At 41.9% G+C, this 16,104-nt stretch overlaps 1 protein-coding gene across 4 annotated transcripts in view; it reads left to right on the forward strand.

Annotated features, from left to right (window-relative positions):
* Nucleotides 1-16,104, forward strand: part of TRERF1 (transcriptional regulating factor 1) — a 153,082-nt gene that overhangs the window by 103,265 nt on the left and 33,713 nt on the right. For 3 of the 4 annotated variants that reach the window (XM_073672014.1, XM_073672015.1, XM_073672016.1), the window contains 5 exons: nt 4,786-4,910; nt 7,977-9,524; nt 11,140-11,183; nt 11,526-11,658; nt 14,920-15,144. In XM_073672014.1, the coding sequence (XP_073528115.1) occupies nt 8,205-9,524; nt 11,140-11,183; nt 11,526-11,658; nt 14,920-15,144 (1,722 nt within the window). In that variant the 5' untranslated portion in view covers nt 4,786-4,910; nt 7,977-8,204. The remainder of the gene's footprint in view (nt 1-4,785; nt 4,911-7,976; nt 9,525-11,139; nt 11,184-11,525; nt 11,659-14,919; nt 15,145-16,104) is intronic. The other variant, XM_073672017.1, reaches the window with a different exon arrangement.

The raw sequence follows: 16,104 nt of genomic DNA on the forward strand, positions 1-16,104 counted from the left end.
GGGGCACCACTGCTGGGAACACTTCAAAGTACAAACAGAGGTCCAGAGACCCCCCCCCCCCCCCCCCCCCGTTTTAGAAACGTTTCACTTCTGTTCCATTCTTACTACTTTGTGACTGAGTACGGCACTCTCTCTCTGATAATCCCATACTTGACCACCACTCCATTCAAATGGGACAAGATCCGGACCCGCGTTTGGTGGCTGGACATACACACCACCGTTTTATTAATGTTCTAGGGGACTTCTGGAAAAGGACAAGCGATGTGCTCCGGCAGTCCTATAGAGAATGAGAGGTGGTGTGCATGTTCACGCACCACGCCATTCAAACGTGTATTCTGGGGCCCGGTTCTGGAATTGATTTAAATCCCAGCGGTCAGACCTCCATTAATGAGTTTTTCGGCTACTTCTAAAATGGGAATAACCCTTTAAAGAGGATCTGTTACCGATCTCCTGAGTATACCCTTACTTTTTGTTTGTTTTGTTTTATTTTTAAATTCTACATACCATGCAAGAGATATTGGCCTTTTTGTTTAGTGCTAATTTATATGGTCTTTACCAAGAAGGTGTAGCACCCAAAGTAATTATGCTGAGCAGCCTAAGAGAATCCTGCGAGTTCTTCCCCCGGTAAAGACAATAAAAATTAGCACTAAATAAAAAGGTCCATATCTCTGGAACGGAAGATTTAAAAATCTATATAGCTTTCTCATCTCTCCCCATTTAAAACTCATGACTGCTCTGCCATGCTGCACGCTCATATGTATCGGGGCGTGTGGCAAGATAGCGGTCTGCCACACGCGAATGGTCACCTTAAAGATCCCTTTCATTAAAAGTTATTCCCTGGCTGCAGACTATTATTGAGGATCACACCGCCCTGTACTTGCCTTCCCTGGGACCAACAGAGAGTCTCACCGCCGATCCAGGGTCTGGCATTGGCTTGTGGCTCTGACATCACTTTGACAGCGCTGCAGTCAATCAGTGAGCTCTGTGGCTCTCAGCGAGGTGTTCTATCACACGCTGAGGTAGGGATGCTGCTGCAGCACCTCTTCCACTCTCTTCCTTGTCTAGCATTGTTTTACGTTAAACAGATTGTATTACTGAGAAGGATTTTGACAATTTCCATGTTTCGGTAGACAAGGAAAGGAGGCAACAGACTAATGTAAGGTGGGAAAGTCTTCACTTTCTTCTAATAAAGGGATCGCAGCGTCTTATGTTTTCACATCTTCTACTGATTTAAAGCTTGAGGGCACATGAATTAGGATTGTCCTGCAGGAAAAAGTCCACTAATAAGCATCTTTATCATTTTGTTACTCGTTCGGTTCAGCCTGTAGACTATTCTGTAAGTGGCTTTGTTCTTGCATTCTTTCTGCCCGTAGCTCTTTCCTGGTATCATATGTCATCATTTTTTAACTAAATATACAATAAGGAAGCTGAGCATTCAGACGTTTGACTAGCCTGACAAGATTTCATCATAGTTCTTCTACTTAAAGAAATTTCAATTTTTTTGTTATATTTTTTGTCTTACGTCACAGTTGATGACAGTGACACCGGTACCAATGAGATTTTCCAATAATTCATTATTTATAGAGGCAATCTGAGTTCCTCTGTTCCACATTTTTGAAAAACAAGAGTTAAGTCCCCATACCCCCACCACACATTAAACTAATGTCAAACAAACCCACCGATATCGGTGGGATTGGCCGACGGTCCAGTATGTGTGTGGGGGTCCTCCCGACTCATCCCCCTACAGATGTCGTGAGAGAAGGAACCGGCCTGTTGGTTTTCCAATGCCTGATTCTCATTAGAGATGCTCAGCTGAGACAATTGTTCCTGTGTATGGGCTTTTGCAGCGTTTTTTTTAATGCAAATTGTCAGCTGTGTTTTACAGTACCAGCAAAGTCTATGAGATTTCAGAAATCTCATGCTCACATCTAGTTTTTTTTTCCTGACTGTTTTGTTAAAGAGCTGCGTTTTTGCAAAATGCAGCATGTCACTTCAGCGTTTTTGCAGCATTTTTCACCCATAGAAAGCAATGGTAGAGCAAAAATGCAGCAAAAAGCGCAGGTATCAGGTTTTGCGGCGTTTTTGGTGCCAAAACCTGATGAAGTTGAATTAGGTTTTTTTTTTTTTTTAACTAAACTTTATCAGCATGCACAAGAGACAAACGAACACTGACAAAACCGCAATAAAAAAACGCAGCGAAAACTCAGCAAAACCTGCTTTTTTGACATTGCTTCTTTAATGCCAAGAGAGCAGGTTTTGCCTGCGGAAAAAAAACACATCAAAAACGCCAGGGAGAAGCGTAAAAAATATGCTTCAGGTCCGCAACGTGGGCACATAGCCTTAGACAGTTATTTGACCCTAGCCTATGGGTAAGTCAAGGGAAATTGCTGTTGGCCGAACTTTCAGCTAACAGCTATCTAATGTGTATGGGGGCTTTTCCGATGTGCTGGGATTTTACACAGGAATTGGAGAACATAGCTGTGCCCCCAACGTTGGTATTTTTGGCTGTCTAATATATATGACCAGCTTTACTGGTAGGTATTTACTCTTATACACCAACATGGAAACTTTTTCAAAATAAATAGCAAAAACTCTACCTGTTTAAAACAAAAAAAGTTAAGTATCGTCCAATGAGAGATTTGTTGGCTGGCCGAGTCCTGTGATATATTCTTAGCTGAAGCAATTGGAATTAGCTTCACCTTCATGCTACAGATATGACTAGGACAAGTCAAAACAATTATTGCTGGTTATTCTGTTCCCTGGTAAGGTTGCTATGTACGTTTATGCCAAATTCTCCAAGGTCTTCTTAGTAGCCCTAGCTTTTCAGGTTTTTCATGTTTTTTAGATGTCATCATTTTCTGAAATGCAAATCCTGTTCTTACAATTGCTTCGCTTGTAGACTTGTATCAGGTCCATCAGTCCCAGACAGATTATCGCCTCGGATATAAATGACTCGGATCATTGTTGTTTTGACCCACAACAGCTGCTCAGTAGATCTTCATAGTCACAAGCCCCCCCAAAAAAATCTTAACTGTGAACAAAAGCAGCACTCGAGATATATTTTTGTCTAAATAGTGCATCATATTCTAGTAAAGATTGAGAGACTTTTGTATGCCTCTATGCAAGACCAGTATGTAGGCCCTTTACAATACAATAGTTCATCATAATGCACTCCTTTATGTACTGCTGTTGAAGATGGCACCCTTACTTCTTGGGCCCCGTGCGGTTGCACCAATGGTATATCCACACTTGGTTTGTCTGCCATCTTAGCTTATTCTTACCCCCTGATATGGTTCCAGTGACTACTATTTTCATGATATTTCTGGCTTTGTGGAGAAGTGAAGTCTTGTCACACTCACCTTGCTCTGCTCTGAGCAGCAGTCATAGGACATAAGTATTAGTGTATTCTATGTGATGCAGCTTCAGCCTGTTTCCCCTGCCTTCTGCTTGTGATAGGTTTCAGGTCTTACAAGCAGGAGTCAAGGAAGAAAGTCTGGAGCTGCATCTCATTGGAATATACTGATGATTGAGCACGCAGCAATCACAGATAGAATAGGCAGCTAATGTAAGTCAAGGAAGTTTTAAAACTTCAGACAATCATTGCATGTTCTCTGGCATGCTCAATCAGATAATTACTGGTTTTATAGTTCCATAATATGTGATTTAAAATGAGTCTTTCACCCTCAAAAACTCAAATTAAAACATTTATACATTCATATTGCGACTTGGCCCTTGTAAAAATGATACCTGTAGTGCAGATTTCACCAATTTAATTTTAGATGAAAACCATTTTATTACATATGTAAATGAAGGGACCTTGGTGGACCTTTGGTGTGGCCTTTTTGCCCTTTCAGTTGCAACCCTCCACACCTCCTCCAAAGTTGATTGAGAGCCCTGGAATCCCCAACCATGTATGCACAGATACTGCAAGAGTCGAGGACGCACACAATGTCAGTGCAGCCGTACTCTGATCTCTTTCCTGTCTGATGCTGACAGGGGTGGGGTACAGGAGTGCACACACATTGACACTGTGTGTGCGCATGCATGTGGCCCCTGCAGTGGCAGGACAGGTGCGTTCTCATCTCCCTCTCCTGTCGGTCTTGGCCGCCTGCTACTATGTGATTTTGTGTGCAGCGAGCAGCTGGTTCAGATGTGAGAGAGGGATCAAAACATGCCTGCACATGACAAGTTGCCTTTGAAGAGAATCTGTCAGCTGATTGATGCTGCCCGAACCACGGACAGTATGAATCTGAGACCGGCTGCGTAATGGCCGTTTTACTCTGAAACTGCGGCGCTTTTAAAAATATATACTCCGATCGTGGACTGTGTGTCTCATGCAACCAGTCTGAGGGTGGCCCTCAGCGGTTTCTCCACGCCCTACTCCCCTTGATTGACAGGTCTTTTCCTATGTCTATATGTGTGTATAGGGAAAGACCTGTCAGTCAAAGGGATAGGGGCAAGAAAAGCCTCTGGGGACCTGCCTCTTGGACTAGTCATTGGAGACGCATAGTCCCTGGCGGGCTTCAAGACATATGTTTTTTCTGCAATGCTGCAATGTTTCACCGTAGCCATATGAATACAATCTGCAGCCAGTGTCTGATGCATAATACCTGTGGCTCAGGTGGCATGAATCAGGATGCCTTTAAGGCATGATGGATATGGAAAAAAAGGTGTTTGCCCCGAGCTTTTATACAGCAAAATCAAGTAGAACTGTATTAATATGTTTTAATGCAAAAAGTTCTAAATTGATATTTTATTTTTAGTTTTTGTTTCATTACCTTTTAGATTGGATGCATAACACACAATTCGAGTGAAAAAGGAGAAAAATCTGAAATTTGATCTTTCCAGCAACAAAGTAGTGACACAGTTCACCCTGGAAGAGGACTCTTATCGATAGAGGGGAAAATAAGGTACGGCGTGCTTTATACTCATGTCTTGTGCGATGTTCGCTCTTGTTTTTTTGTCTGTGTACTTAAATACTTCCTGATCTTTCAAACCAACGGCACAAACCTAAAACTGAAATGACTGCATGCGTAAATGTATTATTATATTTATTATAATCACTTATATAGCACCAGACAAGACCTCATCATCACTGTCGTTATTGGGGCTCACAATCTAACTTCTCTACCTTTTGGAGTACCCAGAGGACGGAGGAAATCCACACAAGCATGGGGAGAACATACAAACTACTCGTGGATATTGTCCCTGAGGGGATTTGAAGCCAGGACCCCAACGCTGCAAAGCAACTGTGCTAACTACTGAGCCACCATGCTGACATATGAGACAGGTCACTGCCACCCACAAAGTCAGCACATGTCTGTCCTGCCACTGTCATTATTTTGGCCAAACTGGCCACTGAGATATTCCCATTCACTTTATGACGCTGCCCTGTTGCAAGGAGCTTTGTCTTTATCAATACAGTCACTCCAGTGGACAGGTCGCTGCCTCCCACAAGATCAACACACTCCTCCTCTGCTGTTATCATTCTCAGGATCTGACCAGCTAAAGGGTTTTTTTTTTATCTCTCCTAAATTGCTTCTCTCTGGAGTCTGAAAATCAGGTTATAAAACAATAAAATGGTATCTACAGCAAATGAATCACACGAATCTTCAGTAATGGATTCTTAATTATTTTACCTCAATAACTTTCAAAAGCATTTTCTAGTATGTATACTGTTGTCTTGCGGCCACAAGTCATAAAAAAAAGAGTTTGAAGCAGAAATAAAGAGGTTGTGTGCGGCCGTACAAAAATTTCTAAAAACATATTAGAATGGAATCAAAAAATAATACACGTCACCCAAATAATTGTCTTGGGTCAATTAAACATAATTCTGCCACTATTATTTTTAGCTATTTGATAGAACTATTTGATAATACCTTAAATGTAAAAAAAGGAGCAATCATGTCACCTGTCCAGGTTCGCAGCAAAATACGCAGCAGTCCTAACGATAGTCGGTGCTCACTTTTTCTTAAAGCAATTGCTTTATTGATCCAGTCTTATAAAAGGCAAAAAAAAAATGGTTGAACACAACAGTACAAAAATTACAAAGGCAGTTAAAAAAAAAAATTTGCTGCGCTCCCAGGCAACATATTTCAAACCTACATGGCCCAAGGCTTGACAAAGGACCATGCAGGTCTGAAACATGTTGCCTGGGAGCGCAGTGGATATTTCTTTTCTGCCTTTTTAATTTTTGTGCTATTGTGTTCGACCATTTTTTTTTGCCTTTTAGAAGACTGGATCAATAAAGCAATTGTTTTAAGAAAAAGTGAGTGCCGGCTATCGTTTGGACTATTGCTATAATAATACCTTAATTATAATGCTCAATTCTAAATAACGTCATTGTACTTCCGGTGGCTACTCTTTATGTCTTTGTACTCCTTGAATGGATAGTTACCCCTGTTACAAGTGACTACCATTTTCACACTTTAATGTGAATGTGTTGTTGGAAAACAATCCATTGTTTAACCCCTTAGTGACCGGACCAATTTTTTTTAAAATCTGACCAGTGTCACTTTATGTAGTAATAACTCTGGAACGCTTAAACATATCCCATTGATTTTAAGACTGTTTTTTTTCTGTGACATATTATACTTTATAATAATGGTAAATTTAGGTCGATATGTTTTGCGTTTATTTATAAAAATATCAGAAATTTGACAAAAATGTTTTAAAAATTGCAATTTTCCAACTTTGAATGACTGTCCCTTTAATTCCAATATTCCTACCACACAAAAACATTAATAAATAACATTTCCCTCATGTCTGCTTTACATCAGCACCATTTGTAAAGTGTTGTTTTATTGTAATGTAGCAGTGATTTTTCATTTTTTCAAGGAAATTTACAAAACTTATTTTTATAGGCACCTGTTCAGTTTTGAAGTGATTTGGGGGTCCTATAAGTTGGAAACCACACAAAAGTCACACCATTTTAAAAACCGCACCCCTCAACATATTTAAAATTGCTGTCAGGTAGTTCATTAACCCTTCTGGTTCTTTTCAGGAAGTAATAGAAAGTGGCATGACAAGAATGAAAAAGTTTATTTTTACCACCTAAATTTTGATAACTTCTGAACAGGCCGCTATAGCCGGCAGACTCTAAGGCCATTATTTGGCCGTTACCTGCCAAGGCAAACATCAGGACCACACGATCAAGATCTCAGGGTGCCGATGAGGTTCAACAGGAGGCCCCCACACTCTGTTAACTATATAGATTCTATAGTCACTATTGAATTTAAGGGGTTAAACGTCCATGGTCGGTGCCAACACTGATCGTGGCTGATGCCGCAAGTTGTCAGCTATAGTGTACAGGTGACCGCTACAGGATTGTCACCTGTCGGGGAACGCTAGTCTCTTATATCGCTGATCAGTAAAAAGACGTCTATTGGTCACTAAGGGGTTAAATCGAGCTTATTTTTTTTTTAGCATTTGATATTTTATCTTAATTTTTACGTTTTGCAATTTTTTTTTTAAAATATGCTGAAATCTTGTAGTTTTTACTCTAAAGCGAATGTTGGTCTGATACTTCCTGTCCTGTAGTGATCACTTCACAGCAGATGTCATTATCATCACAGACAGGATTACAATGATTGGTAAAACCTATAAATAGATCACACAGGATCCTCCATTCACAATCCGTAATGATCGTCGCTCACAGACTGTTTATTGCTCCCTATGGCCCATGTGGCCAAGAATGCAGCAATCACAATCCATATATCCTTCACATGACCGCTGCAGACCATCACAGTCTTCAAAGATAGTGTCAGCAGGTATAGCACATGACCACTAAAGCAAGTGATTGGCTGCAGCTGTCACATGAATGATTAACGGAATGTGATCGCTGTAGGAAGAGAAGTGGATCAAAGAGGTGAAGTATAGTTGTAATTTTTTCTTTTCTGCTCTTGGCCAAATTTTTCCATAACGGTGCGCTACTTAATGATAATAAGTTGATATGGAAATGCTCTTTGTTTTTGCAGATGGATGGATTTTCTACACTATTGATGCGCTATCCAACATCATCACTTTCAGAAGAATCTAAGTCTTTTCCATTCGGAGATCTTTCCCCCGTTGTAACTAGAAGAATCGCTTTTTCCAACTAAATGGGCACTCTCAATATTTAACTGCACCCTTAATTTGTACTCATCTCTCAGGGACCTTATTCTACATGGGCACTGCTCCAACCAGATCTGGTTACTCCAGTCACTATGGAAGAGCAGCAGATGTACAAGACGCCGCTGGGATCCCGCAGTAGCGACAGCATGTACTATCAGCAAATGCAGCATCAGGCAAACAGCCTGGTGCTCAACCACAGCTATGACTCTCTGGACATGAACGCCTCCGAGTCGTCTTCATCCTCTCCTCACTTATCCCAAGATTCCCGAGACGTCACAATAAATCCTGCCGCTAAAAGTACCAAACAGGTAGAGGCGTCCAGAAGTTGGTCGAACATAGGCAATCACACTCAGGGGGGGAATAATATAAATTGCTATGACCAAAGCTTACAATGGAACTCGCAGGTACAAACCGATCCCGCATCTGGCGCCTACCAGATGTCTTACTATCCCGAACTTGATAATCATCCGAAAGTGACCAGCAGAGCTTTACATAAACTGGATTCCTTCACGCAGGTATTTTCTAGACAGAACTTAAGAATCCACGCCATGGCTCAGGGTTTACCCGAACAGTCGCTAGCGGACTGTGACAGTACTCTCAGGCAACTGCTGTCAGTCAAATCAACTGGCGAGCAGCAAGTGCAACCTGCCACTATGGACAGGTATCCTCAGGTCTCTCAGCAGATGAATCAAAGTCTACCAAACCAAGAGCAAAAGCATCACCTGCCGCCCGTGCAGCAATCCCAGTCGCATTTTTACTATGATTACTTCCAGATGCAGCCGGATCCTTTAATGCAGCAGGGGCAGCAGTACGGACAGCAAGTGCAGTCGAATCCAGCTGTGCAGCAAACGCGATATTACATGCAGCATCATCAGCCAGAACAGCATCGACTCTTACATCAGACAGCACAGCAGCAGGACCCGTTTTCTGGCCAGTTGTCGGATTTCTACCAAGTTCAGTCTGCAGGGCAAGAAATGCATCACAACGTTTCGCAATCACATCACCATCAAGTGCAGCAGCAACATCAACAGGCATACCGCAGCTCCAAAGTCGACCATTACAGCCCAAATCAGCCCCAAGATTTGCAGCTGATTCAGCTGGGATCAGTGCCGCCATACATGTTTCAGAGCGCTTCAACAGTTAGAAATTCTTATAAATCTAATGCCACCCCGCAGATGACTCTTCATCAGGATCTCAGCCTTCAAAAGCCATATAAAAATAAATCTCAGCCGCAGGTTCTCATGGACAGATCTGTGGGGCTAGCAAATACAGACAACCTAAATAGCTATAGCCAGGACAATTTGGGAATGATGGCAGACAGTGCCCCACAACGACATACTTTATCACAGGATGCCTCCTACTTGCTTAATAGTCAAAGTGCACTTCATTCTCCGAGTACGATGTGGCCACAGGTAGTTATTAATGATGTGATCTCGTTATTATATTATTGCAATTGTCTTACTGGTTATATATTGTTTAGCTTGCAAAGACGAGGGCCAATATTAGAGTAAACGACAGCCTAAAGATGGGGCATCGGTCAACCATCCGATGTAGAATGGAGGCCTCCCGACTATTCCCTGACATTCTCTATTCGAGCAGTTGGAATCTCAACTCTTGATCCTTATGTTTTTAGGAGAAAGTTGTCTGGAAGCAGCTCGGCGATTTGTATGGGGAATCTCGGCGGACGACTATCTCATGCTTGTGGCCAGCTTTACAGCGGCCTCTGCATTTATCATATCTCAAAGCCTATTAATACCTGCCGGGTCTGATAGAGAACCTGTTATATAACATGGACAGCCTGTGATAATACACTACAGTCGTGGCCAAAAGTTTGGTTTTCAGAAAGTTTGATACTTCAGTAACATCTGACTAAATTATGAAAATGTTTTAATTTTTTACAGTTTTATTGATAAATACATCAAGTTTATGTAACGACTCAATATTTGCAGTGTTGACCTTTATTTTTCAAGACTTCTACTCTTTGCCCCGGCAGCCGGATATCAACTTCTGGGCCAAATCCTGACAGATGACCCATTTTTGATTAATTAGTGCTTGGAGTTTATCACAATTTCTGTGATTTTATTTGTCCACCTGCTTTTTGAGGATTGACCACAGGTTCTCAAACCTCAATATCACGATTCTACCTATCATTGTGTCCGGACGCAGTTCTGCCATCCAATTTAGGACAGGGGCTGCTGGGCTGTCAGTATGGTGATGGACAGCTCAGCCGTCCGATTGGATGCTGGGGCGTGCTGAGCTTGACAGTTTAGTCGTCCAATCAGGACCAGGGTTTGTCAGGGCTTTATCCATGTGTCTCTTGTTCAGAGTAATTATCTGGCTATTTATCTCATCCTCTGCCTTAGATTGCTGCCAATTGTAGCTTTACTCAAGAGGTGTGAGTGTACTCTGTTCTCCTAGTATTCTGATCTTTGCTGCTTGACCTTGGATTTGCCTTGACCATCCATTTACCTATCCCTTTTGTTATAATCCGCTACCTTCTTGGAATTCTGACCTTGGACTGTTACCCGACTACGCCTTTGTCTCATTCTCTGTCTATGACGTACCCTCCTGGCTTTTGACCTCGGACCTCTTGACTACCCAACCAGGGTTGGTCTATTAGTTTTTGTTACGTGGGTGTCAATTTGTCCTTCTGCTAGGATCTATTGTTCTCATTGGATAAAACTGACTGTTCTTTTTACCTGCAGTGCCTCCGCAGGACATATGAAGTATTGCACAGTTCCTATTGAAACTGTCTGTTTACTGGAAAGAGATCTCAGATCCATGGGTTATGTCTGGTATAGTTGATCAGCTAAGTTGCAGTATCAGACACAGCCCATGGACAAGAGTGTTGCTGTTTTTTTTTTTGGGGGGGGGGGATACCATAAACTTTCATTTCATATCACCTTGTGCAGAACTTCACAATAATGAGGAATAAGTTTTGTTATTTTCCATTGCATCATATCATGAATACATTCACTAGGACTTTGCTATCACTGTATGTAAAAACTTTTATTCTTTTTTTTGTAGCAGGTATCCGATGGGAAAGTCCAGACCATTTCTCCAGACAGCAGGTACATTTAGAGCCACAGGATTTTGGGGTCCTTGTTTCATGTATGCAAATAATGTAAATGGCACATCTACATGACATAGATTTTGCACTGGGCCCAATCATGTATATGATACATATTATAACAGGTCCCCCACCTACCATCTGCCATATCTAATGATGGTTTCTTATTATTTGGCTAATGGACCTTTGCTCCCCCTTACAGTTAGGCTCATATATAAAATATCGGGTAAAAATATGGATGCTGCAATCAGACCTATCAAAAGTGCCATTTTGTACATATCGAAAAAAAAACTGATAATTTTACTTTTATTTTTTTCTGTTTTAATTTTGGAAAATAAACCAGCAAGTTCTTCCTGGATGAATCTAAAAGCCGACTCACGTGCTCCATATGCTTCAAGGAATTTAGGAGCCTTCCGGCCCTGAATGGCCACCTGAGGTCACATGGTGGGGTGCGAACCACAACAGCCCCGAAACAAGTAAGATTATGTTGTCCATGTAGCATCTACTCTACGTCGTGTCCCTTCTGTAGCGCTGTCGGACTGAACAGCTCACTAATAATTTTTCTAATATTTTTTCTGGCATCAGATGAGGCTGCTGATAGTGCTTGCTGTCCTGCGCTTTGCTTTCTGTAAGCTTGCAAATACAGTACTGTGCAAAAGTTTTAGGCAGGTGTGTAAAAAATGCTGGAACGTTAGAATGCTTCCAAAAATGTTAATTGATAAACTATAAAACTATTAACAAAATGCAAAGTGAATGAAGAAAAGAGAAAAGTTAATTAAATAAATATTTGGTGGTGACCGCCCTCATCCGTCAAAACTGCAACACTTCAAATTTATTCTGCAGCAAAAACGACCCCAAACATACAGCCAATGTCATTAAGAGCTAACTACAGCATAAAGATGAACAAGGAGTCCGCAAAGCAATGATACGGCCCTGATCTGACATCATTCAGTCTGTCTGGGATTACTTGACAGACGGATTTGCACAAGAAAGATCTGTGGTTAGTTTTCCCAAGATGTTTGGAGAGTTCCTTCAAAATCTGTGTGCAAGTGTAACTGGAAGAATTTATGCTGAAAAAGAGCTATTACACCAAATTTTGGTTTAGATTTCTATATTGTTCATACAATTTGCATGTTGTTAATTGATAAAAAATAAACCCTTAACACTTCTTTTTTGGGTGCGTTCTTACTTTGCAGCATTTTTTTCCACAACTGCCTAAATCTTTTGTATTTTACTCTGAGCTAGTAGTTACCATCCAACCAAGAATCGTATACCCAGGTATTGCCATAAATGTTTGCAATGAAGAACTCTCTAAATTGTTCTACACAGAGATGATCGTCCAATGACGTGACCTCTGCAGCGATAATTCTATAGTACTGATTGGTGGGAGCACTACCAGAGAAAGCACTATTGAGATAAAGTGCAGCTGAGTAATAATCCTATGGATCATTTAAATGGAGGTTCCAGTTTCAGAACTTCCATTGATCAGTGCTTTTAATTAAAAAAATAAAAACAACTTTTGGGGGAAAAAAAATCTTTTTATCAATTAGTAGGAAAGCGTCCCGCCTATTGTCTTCACTGTGCAGAATTCTTCAACTGGGTCAGAACATAAAAATAGCATATACAAAGGCAGAGTGAGTGCCAAGAACTTTCCCAAGTCTCATTTAAATGCTTCTATTCTGGAGCTAACACCCAGATCCCCTGGGACACATCGTGGTGCAAGTTGATTTAGTGGAACTGAGGGGTCCATGTGTTACATCTGTGGAACAGACAGCTATGCACCGTCTATTGAATCTATATTACAGAGATATTAGTGTTGTGATTTAAAGCGCTATCGCAACATCATACAATGATGGCATAACTCTACAGTATGCCATCGCTGTATGATCTAGTGAAATGGATTAAAGGGTTAATTCTGCGCCGCCTGTAGATCAACGATGGAGAATAGAATAAGTATCCAGAAATGCGGTTTATTGGTCAACGCGTTTTGAACTTCAAAACTTCTTCATCAGGACAAACCACAGGGGCTCGCCGTAGATCTTAGCAACTTTAATCCGTTTATAAGATGGGGAAAACACCTTCAAGGGAGTTTCATCTATTTTACTCACTTATACAGCATAGTTTTTTTTCCACATCATAATCACTGTTACCATTGGGGCTCACAATCTAAATTTCCTATCAGTAGGTCTCTGGGGTGTGGGAGGAAACCCGGAGAATCCCGAAAAAAAAAAAGAAACACTCAAACACAAGGAGAACTTAAAAACTCCTCGCAGATGTTGTCCTTCATAGGATTTGAGCACTGCAATGCCACAGTTTTGCCTGCGTGTTGACTGCTCACACAGTGTGATTTGAGCCAAACTTAAAGAGGTTGTTCACTACTTAAGCTACCGTCACACTTAGCAAAGAATCTTTCCACAATGTCCTGCTCCTGGTTAGGAGCCTGCTGAAGCAGGAGCAGGCTGGTAACTATGGTAAACATCGGGTTACTAGGGGCACACGCGCACCTAGTAACCCGTTGTTTATCATAGTTACCACTCTGCTACAGTGAGCGGGAGGTTACCGCTCACTTTAGCAGGCTCGTAACCATGATAAACAGCGGGTTACTAAGTGCGCGTGTTGTGCCCCTAGTAACCCGATGTTTACCATAGTTACCAGCCTGATCGCTGCTCCCGCTGGTCACACACAGTGATGTGTGCTGACCAGCGGGAGAGCAACGACCAAAAAATGGTCCAGGACACTTTGCAGCGATCAGCGACCTCACAGCAGGGGCCTGATCGTTGCAAAGTGTCACACATAGCGACATCGCTGGTGAGGTCGCTGTTGCGTCACCAAAACCGTGACACAGCAGCGATCTCGCTATGTGAGACGGGGGCTTTACATTGATGATCTATCCTTAGGACAGGTCATCAATGTCTGATTGGGCGGGGTCCGACACCCGGCATCCCTGCTGGCCAGAAGTACTCATTTGCCAAGCTGCTCCATCTACTTGTAGTGGCTGCCGCAGTGTACTGCACATCCGCCTCCCATTGATTTGAATACGAAGCGGATATGCAGTACCCTGTGGCTGCCACTACAAGTAGACGGAGCAGCTCAGCAAGTAACTACTTCTGGCCAGTGGCTGCCGCCGACATCTATAACAGCTGATCGGCGGGGGTGCTGGGTGTCGGACCCCGACTGATCAGACATTGATGACCTATCCTAAGGATAAGCCTTCAATGTAAAAGTAGTGGACAACCTCTTTAAAAGTGACTGCAAACGAAATATTTTTTTTTTATTTTTTATTTGCATCCATTTCTTGCTCTGGCTAGAAAACCAATCTGCACCATAAACTGTGCTCTATGATAGTGTGCTAGTTTCATTGCTTGAGCTTCCATCGAAAAGGTATGGCTTCTTCCCAACATCAAATTCAGTGGCAGATTGAAGCTTATTAGGTCGTGCAATTTAATGACACACAGACCAGCACTTCCCCCCATAACGTGTGCGGTAAAAGGTGCAGTTGACAGCGATTTTTGCAAATTGCATGTATTTTAGCAATTGCACATTAATGTAGACTTTTATAGGGGGAACGAAGAAGAAGTTGCCTGTCTTGAATTGCGTAGCACCATCTGTGCATTCCCCAATTCTTCATTAATACCTTACACTTTAGGAAACAGACTTTGCTGGTGTTTTCTGTCTGTGGCTTGTCGATGTTGAGTAAGCGGCTGTTTGAGGTTGAACGTGTGTACTTATCTGTGCAGGACGAAGGCCAGAAGTCACAGACTAGAGAGACGGACAACCTCACGCCCATCGTCATGCCTGTCTCTGTACCTGTAAAGCTTGTGCCATCTGACGCCAATGCTCAGCTCAGCTGCAGAGCAGATCAGCCAGAGAACAATGTGTCCGATGACGAAATGCCCATCTTAACCAGGATGACTTACTCCCCGCCATCCTCTCCAAAGGCGGACCGCTCATGCACGTCTTCTGTGAGTGCTTGTCTATCTTTGCTTCCATGTGTTGTCATATTTTATCTGATGTTGCTGATGGTTGGTCCAAAATCATCAAACCTAGATGTCCCCAAAAAAAAAAAAAAAAAAGATTCGGCTTCTTAGGCTGGAAACTGTGCAGAACAGTTGTTATAATATCAACTATATTTGGCCTCCAACAGCGACTGGTTCATGTAGGTGTCTTTATGATATTTGTCATTGTGTTTGTGCAAATAATTTGTATGTTCTGAAGATTTACATTGTATTATGCGATTGATCACAAACAGTTGGGTCCATCTCTCTAAATTTTGTGATATTTTCTAATGTAGGTTTGTGTCCAAGGGCGTAACTACCATGCTAGACATAGGGGCTTGTCTTCAAGGAAAGATTCATACCGCCGCATAAAATAGAGAGGGTTCCCATGTTACAAACAACTATGGCCCTGATTAATCAAGACTGGCATTTTGTACGCCAGTGTTGAAGGGTGCGCTGAATTAAGATGCCCCCGTGTGCACCTCTTAGTGAGTTTGGAGCTTTTTTCTGCTTTGCCCTGTTCCACCGCTAGAAATACACTACAGCTGGGGTCTGAATTTGATTTCTCTGTAATTTACGCCACTTTTGTGGTGTTCATTATAATTAAATTGCCTGTCGCGCTGTCCAGCTAAGATTATGTCACTCTTCAAAAAGTTGATAGATCTGGCAGCGCTGGGCGTAAAACACACACACCAAAAGTTGCAAAATTTCACTCCCGTTTTATGCCAGAATTTTAGCAAAACCTATTTGATAAATCAGACTTTGTTTTACTTTGAAATCCTGAAGAATTCATAAAAAAACATAGTTTAAAATGGGAGATGGGCATAAGGAGAAGAGTCTGGATCTCGGGAGAAGAGTCCACTGGGTGGTCTCCTCTAGTGTAACCGTGCCCTGATCGGCTTAATTGACCGTTTGTTCTCTTTGTGT

This window comes from Phyllobates terribilis, unplaced genomic scaffold (genome assembly GCF_046119375.1).
Source record: "Phyllobates terribilis strain yellow unplaced genomic scaffold, ASM4611937v1 Scaffold_3__8_contigs__length_932513732, whole genome shotgun sequence".
Classification (NCBI taxonomy): domain Eukaryota; kingdom Metazoa; phylum Chordata; class Amphibia; order Anura; family Dendrobatidae; genus Phyllobates; species Phyllobates terribilis.